This window comes from Corticium candelabrum, chromosome 1, assembly GCF_963422355.1.
Source record: "Corticium candelabrum chromosome 1, ooCorCand1.1, whole genome shotgun sequence".
Lineage (NCBI taxonomy): Eukaryota > Metazoa > Porifera > Homoscleromorpha > Homosclerophorida > Plakinidae > Corticium > Corticium candelabrum.
In genome coordinates, this window is record NC_085085.1 from 6673733 (window position 1) to 6688281 (window position 14549).

The 14549-nt window shown below is 42.7% G+C and overlaps 3 protein-coding genes and 2 long non-coding RNA genes across 5 annotated transcripts in view; 3 read left to right on the top strand and 2 right to left on the bottom strand.

Moving 5' to 3' along the window:
* The window catches only part of LOC134177721 (catenin alpha-like), a 24952-nt gene extending 20820 nt beyond the window's left edge, over positions 1-4132 (bottom strand). The window contains exons 1-6 of the mRNA XM_062644501.1: positions 3997-4132; positions 3580-3933; positions 963-1082; positions 818-907; positions 464-637; positions 357-404 (exon numbers count right to left, since the gene is read on the bottom strand). Coding sequence (XP_062500485.1) covers positions 357-404; positions 464-637; positions 818-907; positions 963-1082; positions 3580-3933; positions 3997-4077 — 867 coding nt within the window. The 5' untranslated portion in view covers positions 4078-4132. The remainder of the gene's footprint in view (positions 1-356; positions 405-463; positions 638-817; positions 908-962; positions 1083-3579; positions 3934-3996) is intronic.
* A 736-nt stretch (positions 4133-4868) lies between these two features.
* On the top strand, positions 4869-5864 carry LOC134195118 (uncharacterized). Its single transcript, XR_009972324.1, has 3 exons — positions 4869-4945; positions 5006-5071; positions 5765-5864. It is a non-coding gene; the product is annotated as an uncharacterized LOC134195118 (long non-coding RNA).
* Positions 5865-5922: 58 nt separating this feature from the next.
* On the top strand, positions 5923-7125 carry LOC134195109 (uncharacterized). Its single transcript, XR_009972322.1, has 4 exons — positions 5923-5971; positions 6044-6106; positions 6212-6441; positions 6503-7125. It is a non-coding gene; the product is annotated as an uncharacterized LOC134195109 (long non-coding RNA).
* Positions 7126-10852: 3727 nt separating this feature from the next.
* LOC134189237 (transmembrane protein 53-like) lies at positions 10853-12066 on the top strand. The gene has a single exon (XM_062657481.1). The coding sequence runs from the start codon at positions 11046-11048 to the stop codon at positions 11892-11894; it is 849 nt and encodes a 282-aa protein (XP_062513465.1). The 5' UTR covers positions 10853-11045; the 3' UTR covers positions 11895-12066.
* Positions 12067-12984: 918 nt separating this feature from the next.
* On the bottom strand, positions 12985-13928 carry LOC134189594 (transmembrane protein 53-A-like). The gene has a single exon (XM_062657916.1). It carries the CDS (start codon positions 13923-13925, stop codon positions 13110-13112), a length of 816 nt encoding a protein of 271 aa, XP_062513900.1. The 5' UTR covers positions 13926-13928; the 3' UTR covers positions 12985-13109.
* Positions 13929-14549: the final 621 nt, after the last annotated feature.

Below are 14549 nucleotides of genomic sequence, written 5' to 3' on the forward strand. Positions count from 1 at the left end.
TATGATATGCGTCTGGTACTTTATTTACTATGTGAAGGTTTCTGAAAACCACCTTATGCCAAATATTAATGTACGCCAAAATAGCAGCAGCCTAATTTTGCCAAAAATTTAGATCGCCGAACATTTATGAAATTAGAGTAAGTACTCTCGATGTAATACTTGATCCAGAGTTGTTTGTACGTTCAAAACAAGAAAATGAGTCTGGATCACCACACTCCTTACCCACTCTAATCTCTCTTTGTGCACGTTCCTGTTGTGTTTTTTAAGCCCGATAACGACAGCGTCATCGTTGCACCAGTGACATGCCATCACGTATGTAAGTACTACGTGTGCATGTGCTGCATATATGTACATACCTTTACAGCCATTGCTTTTGATGTTTCCTTGACTCCAGTCACAATGTTCTAAATGCACACCAAATATATCACATAGTCTAGAATAATCATTGAATTAAATTGCTTGCCTTAAACTGCTCAATCGATGAAGCTAATCCTCCTGGCCTTTCCCTAGGATGTGGCCTACTGGCATTCTCCTCAGCCACTGTAGAAGAAATAGTCGAAAGAGCTTCACAAAGCTGAGCCACCACAAAATCACGATTCGCTTTAGCTGAAGCAACCTCAGGGTAACGAATGTAAGCCTGTAAACCAACAACAAGTTAACATTTTTCCCTGCTTAGGGTGTTGTCACACTACAGTTCGTCATACATGTCAAATAAAGTACAACACCACCACCTGCCTGCCTCATGCAGGAATACAACCAACTGTGTAAATAATTAGCAAAACAAACCTATAAAAAGTAAAACTATTGTCTTAATTACCCTAGATGATGTGAGAACCATCCGACTGTAATTTTTCAGTTGAGCTCGAGCTGCAGCTAATTTCTCAGCTTGTCTCTGATCTTTGACGTCCTGAATTCAAGAGCAAAGTCAGCATATTTTAAAGCCAACAATGGCATCTGCCCACCTGTTGCCTATTTGCAGTAAGCACTGAAAGATTTGTGATGTCATCCATCAAGCTTCGATACGTTGTAATGACATCTGCCTGGCTAGTTGACTGTTTGATATCTCTGAGACGACTCTCAACCTGACATAAATTATTAATTACACAACAGTATGTGAAACGTGACATACAAAATGACGTTAATATAGAAACAGGACTGACAGCAGCAATGCAAAGCCAGAGGACTAAAATTAAAGGTGCAGGGTCACCGTAGGACATGCACACTTGATCCGATCTCAAGTGAGGTAGCTTTTGTGTCGTAGCTATTGCATGTAACATATGTTCAAGTGTCCTGGCAAGATTGCCAGTAAGCCTTCAAATGCTGTTCATATGTTGCGCATGTGCAAGGGTCAATAGACGAAACTACTGGAAAGCTGGCTATTTAGGTATTGATTGGCTTTCACGACAGCAGTGTAAGCTTCAAACAATACAAATTCTTGGTGCTCACTGTGAACTGAGTGCACTTGGTACTCTAAATAAGACGTGACTAAGGCAGATGCAACGTACTGGAACGTGTCGTGTCTACTTTCCTGGTCACGTGCATAATGTAAGAACCTCAATCTGCTCAAAGTGCGAGAATGCTTGACAAATTTTTACCAAAACTACAGTGTAGCAACCTCAGTTTGAGATCTTAGACAAAAAATCCGAGCACTACACGTACATCTAAAAGCCTAAAATTTAGCTACCAGACACGGTCTAACAAAACCTCATACTGCAATGTCTTGATCGTTCCAATTCAGGCTTTAATTAAAGACTTCAGTCAGCTTTGCCTTCTGTGCAGATTAGAGCATCTATGTCTTCGCAAATACCGAGTGTTTGAAAAAGTGCACCTTTTCAAAGCGTTGGAGTACGCATGTGCTCCCGTGACCCTGTACCTTTAAAGCCAATCTATGTTGTAAATCAAATGAAGTAGCAGCCAGGTGAGCACATACACACACACACACACACACACACACACACACACACACACACACACACACACACACACACACACACACACACACACAATGGCAAATGAATAAGGAGCTGCTGTTCGTTACGGTTACGCCCCAGCCAGATGGCTGGGTTCACTTGCACTATGCAAGAGCTATGGGCCGTGCTAAGCAATCTCCTGGAGCCTAGCCAGGTACTCGCAGGAGCACCGACTGCGAGGCCAACTGTGGTGTGGCACCTGAAGTCCCAACAGGACCCCAGTGCTGATGGACTTTGTTGCAGTCGAGGGCCTTTGCCACCACAGTCAATGATCAGGTACTCATTTATACTAATGAGTGGAGAGAGGCAATTGTGTGTGAGTTTCTTGCTCAAGGAAATTATGCCATAGCTCGCCATCACTGTGACTTGAACCTGCAACCCTGCAAAGTCCCAGATGTATACACTCCATAAGATAACTATAGCCAACTGAGCTATCGCACCACACACACACACACACACACACACACACACACACACACACAAACACACACACACACACACACACACACACGCACACACACGCACACACACAAATTAGATGGCTAGTCTGTCAACACTAACTTTCAACAGTATGCATTCCATTTGAAAAATGCCATACTTTGCTCTAATATACTTTTGTTTTATTAATTAATTAATAATTAATTCTGGCAACACAGTAAGATATCTAACAAAAACCTTCCAGCTACTGTACATTCATAAGTCAATCTGCTAGAGCATTCACCTATACCCATTATGACAGTAAAGTAGATCACACACTATTCTGTTTACCTGTGATATGAGTGAAACATTGATAATAACTTGGTGTTCATTAACAAGTAAATACAACAAGTAAGCTACATTTAAACGCAACCAAACTAAATACAACTACTTGTACGCAAAAACCATCCCATAGTTTGCAAGACCATCTGATCATAAATATCAAAAGAAACACCACCAAACCTCCTACAGTATGAATCAAAGATCCAATAACAAGATCCTGCTGAACAAACTTGCAGCTGAGTTGCAAGGCCTCATAACCACTCAACTAAGTAAACATGCATTTGAGATATAAAGGACCATTACAGTTAAAGTACAATTAATTAAAAGAAAAGTAGCAATATACTCCAGAACAAGCCAGACCCTATAAAATATCTTAGTAATCTTAAAACTCAAATAGCAGTGGAGCATATTTTCTAAAGTCTACCTGACTACTTTCAAGGACAAGAATGAATCTATCAATAAACCCAAACAGATTACTGCTAAATGTTAAATTTAAGATAGGTTGCAGATGCTGCAAACTCCTGCTGGTGGTAAGTGTTCTACTAAAAACACAGACTTGATGTGTGTTCACACTGAAGCCTTGACTCAAGGGCACATGAAGACATGGATAAAATAAGACACACACCCGCAAAGTCCTGTAACAATGAGCACTATTTATTTTGTCCTGACAATGACTTTGCTGTGTGCCTTGCACCCTTGCTGAGTTTAGGCTACTTGACCACAGTGGTCACCATTCATGCAGTTGTACATGTAGCTTTCATCCATACAATAAACGCTTAACAATTCTAGTCAAAATTGACCATCTCCTCCTCACATTTACCAGACAATTCGATCATACAGTACAACTAACCCGTTTCGCTGCTCTCCTCACGTTGTTAACATCGACTATATCTGCAATCACGAGCAGCCTTGTAACAGCAGTCAGTAGCTCTTTAGCCACCTCCGTCATAACATCTCTCTTATCATTGCTGCCCGGATCGTCAAGATAGCTTCTGGACGTTCTCAACAATACGCCTCCTGATGACTCGACGTCGTCACACGCTTTCAGCATATCATCTCTCACGTCGTCATATTCGTCAGCGATCGATTTCCCGACGGAAACGAAACGGTTCGCCGCTTCTTCGACGTCGGAGAGCAATTGAGACGAGCTCTTAGAGTGACCGGCATTTCTATGCTTGGCTGAGTGACTCACTAACAAATTGACCTACATATGATTGACAGACAGCTAGACACTAGACAGTGCTCGGTAAGGTGTAGAAGTACTGACATGACGAATTAGCGGCTTCAGTGTGTTGTCAACAGATTTAGTGCGAACGTACAGCCCGTCGAGCTCGCGCTCCTGAGCCATGCCGCGTGGCTCGATCAAAGACTTTCAAGGCAACGGAAACCCTGGGCGAAGTATCTACTCGGCCTCGGGTTCTCAAACAAACAGGCGCGCTTCTAGAGTTACAGACCTGACGGTCACGTTTGTAACATCGTTGTCATTTTCATCTGTGGCTGCTTACTGGTAAGGAAAGAGTTAATGGTACCTGGCTGACAGCTGGGCCATGGGATTTGGCTTTGCTCTGAAACTACAAATTTCGTCTTGGCGGAGCATATACACCAATTACGCACCTCTGTCTGATTCCAGAAAACATTTATCCAGCTTGGTTCTGAAGTTGCTGCGAAGCAGCGACACCAGCTTCGGCATGCCATTTGTTGGTCTTTGACTTATATATTAGGCTACAGCATGACATCTGTACAACGGGAAAGAACTTGCAACAAGCCAAACATCTAATGCTCTTGCTCTTTGTTTATTTCATGGCTGCAGATCATTCGAAATGTTGTTTTATTATGGCCAGGAGATTGCAAAATTGTGACAGGTCGTCCACGCCATCCTCAATCACAAGGTCTTGTTGAACAGGCCCATGTATAGAACTGTACAACATAGGCCTATGCTTGCTGTTCGTCGAGCAGAGTACCCAGGAATGAGATGGACAAATATCTTTCCTTAGTGCAATGTACTTGTGCTACTGACGTTGCATATCACAGATTTTGTTTTACACACAGATGCTATGAACACACAAAACCATAGTGCAATCAATATGGTGCCTTAAAATGAAGTTGTTTTTGGACAGCCCCAACAGATGGTGTTTTTCCAGGTTGCAATAAAGATGTTCAGCCTGAAGAAGAGGATTTGCTGAAGGTTCTAAAAGATATTCCTACATTGACTGATGGTAAAATGATGCAGTTACCCTAATACTTTTTCAATTAGTTTACTTGCATCTTGGTGTTAGAATATGGCAACGATTCCCCTGATGAAGGAGATGAAGATGATGTGGAGATGGCCAGAGTTTGTAGAGGTATAAGTCATTTGTGTGTGTGTCTGTGTGTGTGTGTGTGTGTGTGTGTGTGTGTGTGTGTGTGTGTGTGTGTGTGTGTGTGTGTGTGTGTGCCCCAGCCCCACCCCAGATGTGGTCCAAAGAAGAGATGGAGAGATATGATGAGAAGAAACTCTAAAGACATTGAAATATCAGAGGAGGAATGGTATGATGAGGCTGTGAGGTCGAGAGCGGGCTGGAGTACATTGTGTCGTGATGGTTTGGAACGTTGGAGAGAGAGAATGGGGGCACGTGCTCCAGCACGTGACAGTCAGGGATGTGATATGTGAGGTGTGCTCCAGCACCTTCAGAAGACAAAGTGATAAGGCGAGACACAAGTGTATGGAAGAAAGAAGGAAACCAATAAGGGAACAACAGGGTGCAATCCAATGTTCAAATTGTTTCAAATGGTTCCGAAGTAAAGGAGGTTTGACAGTTCACAGATGTTAGAATTCTAGCAATCACAATGTTCCATCATCGGACTTGTTGCCTCTTGGAGGCAAGCGTGACCGTTTTACGGTAGCTTTTTAACAGGACAGGACAGGTGTGTGTGTGTGTGTGTGTGTGTGTGTGTGTGTGTGTGTGTGTGTGTGTGTGTGTGTGTGTGTGTGTGAATGTTGAAACGTTGACATGCAGAAACTAGATAACCTAACTGTTACTATGTATTGCTGCTAGCTGACAGAACTTGTCAATTTGGCAATGATACCATCGCCTCTCCTCCAGACAATGACAATGATGATATAGAGACAGTAGTAGATACTCTTTCATTGGCTGATGGTAAATGATGCAGTTACCCAATGCTCTTCTAATTATTGTACACGTATATGATGTTAGATGATGGCATTTTATTCTTGTGAGGAACGCTCTGTGGAGATGGACAAGGTTTCTATGTGTACAATAACTATTTAATGATGCCAGTAATTAACCCTACTCTTACAAATGTATTGGTTCTAGCAGACAGAATATATCAATTAGGCAATGGCAATGATCATATCGAGATTTCAGAAGGATCTACAGGTATGAAACATATATACGTAATACATATATGTACATACATACATTTATGGTCTGTATACACCTTTCAATGATAGCAGCAGCAAAGTGTGTCTTTTTGTAATACAGGTGGCTTGTTAGGAACAAGTAGACAACACGTACAAAAAAGGAGCATTAGATAATTACATCAAATCAGAAGAGAAGTAAATGTACAAGCATTCCAAAAACAAACCATGTGCAGTAGGTGACTATGTCACTGTTAAAATTCCCCAACAAGACAGGATGTCAACGGATCTTCCACGTCATCATGCAGTAGTGGTTCAAATCCGAGGAACAAAGAGAATCAGCTACTGTCTGAGGTACAGCAGTGGCTTCTCCCTTGTCTTCCATAAATTGATTATTTATATCCCATCAAAACAGGTCAAAGTACGGAGTTCTGGAGAGATTGTATGACGATGACAATCTAGAGGGATTTCAGGCAAGATTGAGGATCTCAGTACGTCTAGCTGGGAGAATGACCGAAAGATATCTTTAAGGGAAGCGGTGACATTGGCTAGACAGAAGCGTGGAGACTTGCTTTCCTCAAGTTAGCCGTACAACAAAATCAACTGAGGTGAAGACGGCAGTCAGCATTCACTGTCTGTGCTACTTGCACTTTCCTGGGAAGCAAATTGTCCAGTGTGATGACAGTTCGTCATCAACTGGACTGCATTAGCTTATCTTCAAAGGGTGTGGTGGGTGCGGCCAAAATTACCCACCAACCAACTTGGCACTATTGAGAGTGTACAAAGAGACAGAACTAACAATGATTGAGTCATGACAATGATGTGTATTGTCTACTAGTTTAGGTGTATGTTCGTAGTAGTTTGTATGTTAGTAATTTAGATGTTCTTTCTGTCTCTGTGTCTGTCTGTCTCTGTGTCTGTCTGTCTGTCTGTCTGTCTGTCTGTCTGTCTGTCTGTCTGTCTGTCTGTCTGTCTGTCTGTCTGTTTGTCTGTCTGTCTTTGTCTGTTTTCATTTATTTCAATACATTTTAAGCACAATTACAATCACTAAAAATATACACACACTAATTCTTGTGACAATGTCTGTCTGTCTGTCTGTCTGTCTGACTATCTGTCAATACATATATTTCTTATACAAGAATTAGTACAGTCTACGCTAAAAATCAGCAAGTTCTAAGAGAACTAGGACCCAAGAGGTCCCTAAGTATGAGTAAGAGACAAACAGTTGACATTAGCTAACAGAGTTACTAATGACACCAACTGAGTCACCACTATACAGGACTCTGCTCATCTTTTGCAGTAACACTCTTGCATTGCACTGCTGTATCGCAATTGAGAATCGCGTCCTCCAGTAGTTCTTGAACTCGTTTTGTCTGCACTCAGTTGTCCATGTTGCTGTTGATGAGAGCAGGTTGAGATATTCTTGGGTCTCTTGCCTCCACCGACCAAAGTACTCCATCACCAGAGGAATGAAATTTAGTGTAGTTCCACAAGGACGTGCCTTTTTGGCGTATTTGTCATATTTCAGCATTTCTCTTCGAGTTGCTGCTGTCCCATCTTCTAGGGCTGCCTTTGGAAGAGCGTCAAGTGCCCATGGATGTGCCAAAGAGATGTCTAACTCCACTTCTTTACCGGAGTCAGGATCCACTACATATATGTCAGGTCTGCTGTCACAATCCAGAAAACGGTGTTTTGGTTCAATCTTGTGAATAAATTCTGTCTGTCTGTCTGTCTGTCTGTCTGTCTGTCTGTCTGTCTGTTTGTCTTCGTTTATTTCAATACATTTTGAGCACAATTACAAACACTAAATATACAATAATTCTTGTGGCAATGACTCTGTCTCAAACTTAAAAAGACGAAAACCGCCTATATATGCCATATACATCAAACGCAAATTAACTACCACAAACTAGTTCTACAATTAAACTGTATATAATTAGTGCACACTACATTGAACATCCAATTCTTTACCCATAACCCTATCTCCCCGACCTCCTGTTATCCTCTTCAATTTTCCTAGTATATGTACCACTCCAGCATTAGCTTTCTGCACAATTACAGCTCTAGGTTTTCTTCATCAGACAAATTCAGAATGTCTTCTCTTCGATTCCCTTCACAGCCCCTTGCTCTAGACGCCAGAGTATTCAGGTATACCTTTCTGCTTCTTAATACCCCCATCTCCCAATATGTTCAAAGACTAACGGGATGAGTCTAATTAAGACTCGAAGACGAATATGTAAATCGTTATCATGCAGTCGGAAAGATTTGGACATTGCATGGTTTTGACGGCATTCGCAAACGGGCTAGCCTCTTCGCGAATGGTCTGAATTCCTACTCTGTTCACCGGGTATTCATAGACGGGCTAAGGATTCCCAAATGGGCAACCCGTATGAGAATTCCCGAACGGTCCGGATTCCTACTTGGGTCTCAGCGACGCCCCTGTTATCGGACACCATCAATCATCGGACAGCCGTGCAAGAAGTAAACGAAGTAAGACTGAGCTTTGTTAAAGCCCACAGTAAGAAGGATTAGGGATTTCGGGATTAGTAAAGACTGTGATTGCAGACGCGGGACTTTCAAAGGCTTGAAACGGTTATGCTAGGACGGTAAACATGATCCTTCTCTGCGACCCCGTTCATCGAACACCACCATCGTTCACCAGACACGACCTCCCCCATGAAAACGCAGAGACAATTCTGCAACTTCGCACCTGAGATAGGTTTATAGGTGACTAGCTAACACAACAACACTATCACTGTTTCCGTTTGCTACTGTATGTGTACTCTCCAGGAGAGATAGCGCACGCTCATTGAGTCGAGGTAACGCCCCTTTCGTCGGACAGTCGTTTTTTCTTTGCAGCAGCAGTCTGCAGGTAATAATGTCATGAGAGAGAGTTGGAAGGAAATATCATACGGCCCCCAATTCGTTTGACCTTTGTTTGACTCAGCAACGGTTATTAGCGGAAACTGCTGAATTTTCTCTGCTGACAAGCTCACTCTGTTGGCATCTACTAGCCCTCCGGTACTGTCTAGTCTTCCCAGCGTAAGAATTTGAACTCCTGAGTGTCTTGCAGCGCAACTGCACAGGCTTGATGCACCTGATGTAGCAGACGATCACATCATCCATGTTCGAGATTTGTGGTGAGCACATTCTCCCAACTCGCACAGGAACAGCCCATGCTTTCCTTTCAAGGCCCCTAGATTGTTACTTGGCTCTGAATAGGACGTGTGCAGGTGTTTCTATGTCAGTTTGATATCTACCTTTGCCTGACCTTGCACCGTCACGAAGTGCAGCACGTCATCGTTGGTACAACCAGCTGTACCGAATGCTGGAACTTTGTTTATTATCAGAGCAGCTAGAACCTTCACCCCTGCTTCTCCTAGGTAAAGTTGAATTAGATTACGTCCAGTCCTTGTCTACGCGCGCTAAGCAGCGATCGACTTGCTTTGCAAAGGGTAAAAGAACGTTTTAGCACTTCAATCCTGCCCTCTCATCGGTTTCGGTTGTCGTCTTCTTTGTTGAACGGCTAGTTCGTTCAAGCGACATCTTTTACACGTCTTAGTGGGGGCGTGGTTGTATGAGAAATGACTCAGAATTGCCATCAAGCACTCTAGGCAAGTGTTCTGCGTTCTGCGGCGTTTCAGATAACTGAATTTAATCAACTGCAGTTATTTGAAACCTCGAGCTGTTGCTGAGAAGGTAGGAAGGCAAGAAAATGGGTGTCCGACGATTGGGGCCGTTACCACGGGCGTTTGACCGACTGTAACTTATACAGATGTTGGCTGACATGCAGGGTAACAACACGATTTGTAGGTAAAGAGTTGTTGATTAGCGATATATAAGTAACTAGGCTGAAGGATGCGTGTGTGCAATTGAGACGCTACTGTCCGGTGAACGGTGCGTTTGTCCGATGAACGGGGTATGCAAGGCTCCGCACAGTTTTCAATCTCACTCTAAGCAGAGAAGAGGTACAATGCTCTCTTTTGGTGTGCTCAATTACAACTTGGATACCTACATTTATGATGTGGTAGGGACTGCGTTCAAAAACGGATAACTGAGAACTCGCGTCCAGATTATGATGGTGTCCGAGGAACCGTGGGCCGCGCTCTATATATGTTCAACTACGCTCAACTATAAGCAGCATATGGAAGTGGCAGCTACCTAGGCTCCCAAACCGTGAAACGGTAGTTTCCAGAGATATCACATGTACAGTAGACACGCACATCTCTAACAAATGACCGGAACAACATATGTCGTTGTGGGAAGCAGTACAGCTAGGAAGGAGTACAGTACTGTACAGCTAGCCAGGAAGCAGTGCGTAAAATTGCATAGCAGCAGTTGACAGACTGATACGTGTAGACTACAAAGAGTGTGGACATGCATGTACATGAGCGAATCGTTTCGTCACTCATTTCGCTAGCTGGCTGCCAAAGTGCACGTGAAATGCGAAAGAATAAATCGGGGTTTTTTACTTGCCGATAGATGGCTTCTGAGGCATCCTATATCTTTATGTCTACGGCTCTGGGGCGCCTATCCACTATAGCTAGGATGGCACACAGCGCTAGTAGTGTGGCTAGGACCTACCATCTAGAAATATATTTTACATAGTAGCGGTGCGGTACCTGGTCTATATATAGCTAGCTACCGGCGGATGTGGATCAGGTGGCTACTCTTTCCCGCAAGGAGGATCTGGTTACGCGAGACTACAATAGCTAGTGTGTGTATACTAAAAGCAGCAAATGTACTATTATCTAGACAGACTCTACATTGTACAAGCAGTCACACTTGGACAATACGAAAAGTAGGAGGGGCAAACATGTTGTAGATGTACACGTGTACCTGCTATGTTGTGTGGTATAAGGTCCTATCTCATTACTTGCACGTGTCCAGGTCGTGACAACTGCATGCGCGTATTTAACAGCTGGTAACTCAAACGCTTTACCTAGTGAAAGAGCAACATGAAAGTCCCTCCGGTAACAATGAGAGCTCTGCAGATGTTTACTAGGGGAAAAGCACGTGCAGACATCGTCAGTGTTGCATCCAGTTCGCGCGTCACTTCTCGCGCTCACGTGGCTAGTGATCATGACGAAGAGAAGCCGAAGCCGCTCGCCCTGCTGTGTGGCTGGGCTGCTTGCAGCGAAGCTCCGTTGAAGAAATATAGTAAGATTTACCAACAATTGGGTTGGGAAGCTCATGTCTTTCCGGGAAGCATACCTCTTCTGTGGTCTCACTTGCTGATGTATTCAAGCGTCAACTGGAGAATGCGAAATGTCGCTGTAAAGGAAGATAACCAACCGAGAGATGTTATCATGCATCTCTTTTCGTCAGCTCCAGGATTTGTTCTTCCCTGTCTGCTCCAGGCAATGTCAAAGCATCAGACCGGTCTCTGTCTCAGGGGTTTGGTATTTGACAGTAGTCCTACACGTATCAGTCGTGATATGATATGGGTTGGAGCTCGAGATCGAATTGAGTCAGCTCGGGTTAATCCTGTGCTTCTCGGTCCTCCGGTTGCTGTCACGTTTGCCATTGACTGGCTCTATAATCACCTAGAAAACACAGAGAGGAGAATGCACGACGTTCTGTCTTCTCCATTGGTGCAATCAGTTCCTCATCTGTATCTCTACTCCAAGGCCGATGCTGTTGTTCGACCATCACACATTGAAAAATGGAAGAATTACCAATTGAGTCGAGGTGTGGCGGTTAGCTCCCATGTGTGGGATGATTCTCAACACAATAAGCATTTCAGAAAATATCCAAAGGAATATACAAAATTGGTTCAAGACTTTGCGTTAGGATGTGTTCAATGATCAAGTGACCAGTAATCAATTGAATGGCTCGACCTGACAGTCTACATTTGTTGCTTATTAGATATAGGTATATTTATCTTTACATATTATGTAAGTACATACAGTGTTGTGCAGAGTGCAAATATGCAACTTTTTATGGTGTGCTACATAATTGTGAACTACTATGATGCAATCGTACTCTTCTCAATTCAGAAGTCGGCATGCTAATATTGAGCATGAGAATATGGTCAAGTGCATGCATGACCTCTTTGACTTGGTGCTAACCTGCTGTATCTTGAAGATGTGCTGATACATATCTAAGCCACACTTGGGTGTGAACTATTGTTTCAGTTGGAACAATAGCAGATTCAATCAATTGCATAGGGTCTTGCAAAGAAAAGACAACGTATTTGTCCAACCACCGACAACTGCATGTATTGAATTAAGAGTCACTGTTCAATGTTTTCAGTGTGTATCTTCATTGCAAGACAATATTGATCATGTGTACGAATGTGCAAATTGTAGCCTGAGAAACAGGTTGACGTTCAGTAGACATACATTGTACCAATGCATTACCGTGTGAAAGTGAATTATTGTCAATAGATCTAACCTGTACTTTGTATTGTGACTCAATTGAAGGAAGTAGTGAGTTCACGTGATACATGATCGATATTAGTTGAATTGCATTCTACCATAATTTATGGCATGCCGAAAGTGCACAATCAATGCACAGTTTGCAAATATCGACTACTGCGCATCGATCGTGCAGTGAAACTCGATTGTGCAATGTATCAATCAAGTAATCCTGCCTACACTGTCATGCGTTTCCTGCACGATGACCATATACGGTGATCGATCGTGCAGACACATGACATTGTAGACTTCAATGAATTAATTAACAAAATTACTTCATGATGCAGTATGTGGGCATTGCAGGATGCACAAATGCACTACAGTGTTCCCATCAGTAATTAGACAAGGTCACCTGACAGTGATAAATGATGCCTCCTGCAATGGTGACTATAGCGACAGCAACATTACAAGATGGTAATACACCCTAAAATTTAGAATTAAGAAATATTCATTGCAAGTTAGTAATAACAATAACAAATGACAAAATATTATGTATCATGTTGTTAAAATGTTATCATAACTCCTTCCAGGAAATTATGCATGAATTCACGTTATTGTAATATCCACAAAAACAAGTCACTGGCAAATCAAAAGCACCAATTTTCATAAAATGTGTGTCTTCACAAAGTTAGTGACTAACTGTTTGTAAGTTTCCGGATTGTCGACTAGATGACGAACATGCTCCGAATCTTGCCAACAGTGTGACTGCACCGTCACTCCTCTCTCTTTCTGTACCTTCATCCAATGCTCGATATAATCCTTCGAAGCGACCGAGTCACCACTGGAATAGAGAAAGAGCTGCGGCACACGAACCGATTCCGACATCAATGCTTTCTCCATTCGTTGTCGGATCCCCGGCCCCAACAATACATTAACAGTGAGGCCAATGGCCGACACAACAGTGCCAACTATAGGATTCAAAGTTCCTTGTCTCTGTACCAGTCTGACACTAGCCAATCCTGATCGAGCACGAAATTCAATCGGACAACTGTCAAACACAATCCCCTTGAGTTGCAAAGGAAAGCCTCTCGACATCATGTTTACAACAACCGGTAGAATAGCAGACGAGGCTCCTGAGAAAAACTGGAAAATGACCGGTCGTTGAAGAGCATTCGAAGTCCAGAATTCATCCAGTTTCTTCTCCACAGCTTTCGAGGACAGATTGTAGAACCACAGTTCTGGAATGCTCAGTGTTATCACCTCGCTCTGCATCCCCAGTTCGCTATAAATAGCCGCATACCTTTTCAAGGCATTTCTGTTGGAGTAGGCCCACCCACAGATGATTGCTACCGGGGACGGGGACTCCTCAGAGGCGGTGCTTTGGTTACGGCTTCCCGTAACACTAAGAGCTGCGGTTGATCGCCTCCCCCATCTGGCGACGGCAAGTGCCCTCGGACAAACCGAAATACAACGAGACATGTGTGTACGTAAGCGCGTACCTCGCGTTCCCTACTAATAGTCACTGAGAGTGGCATACGTTCAGTAGGCAGTCTCAGCATGCTCGGGAGGCAAACTTTAGCATAAATGGAAAGTGCCGCGCATATAGACAGTCGATCCCGCTGAGTTTGGCACAACAATGTTGTGCAATTATTATGCAGATAGGCAGTTTATTTCAGTAGATCTATAACTAGACTGAAAAGCAAAAATTTACAGAATTTACTAATAGATTACAAAAATTTATTAATAATTATTAATTTATATTAAAATAATAAATTACAGAATTTATTAATAAATTAATGAAAAGTACTACAGTGCAAAAAGTCCGCGTGCCCTATCTATGCAGCTTAGACGTACAACATGATTCTGTAACAATATTAAAGTCGTTACGCTTTTATCTAGAAAGCCATGCTACAATGCTACAATACTACAATAGAAAATTTGTTTGCTGCTTATAGAACAAGCATGACCATGCAGCAACGCCCATATACAACATGTCATCGATTCGTATGGCTATGATGTAACTTGTTCGACTTACAATTAACATACAAATACAAATTAAGTAGTTTAAATTTAAAACACAGATATTTTGCTATATATTAAAAA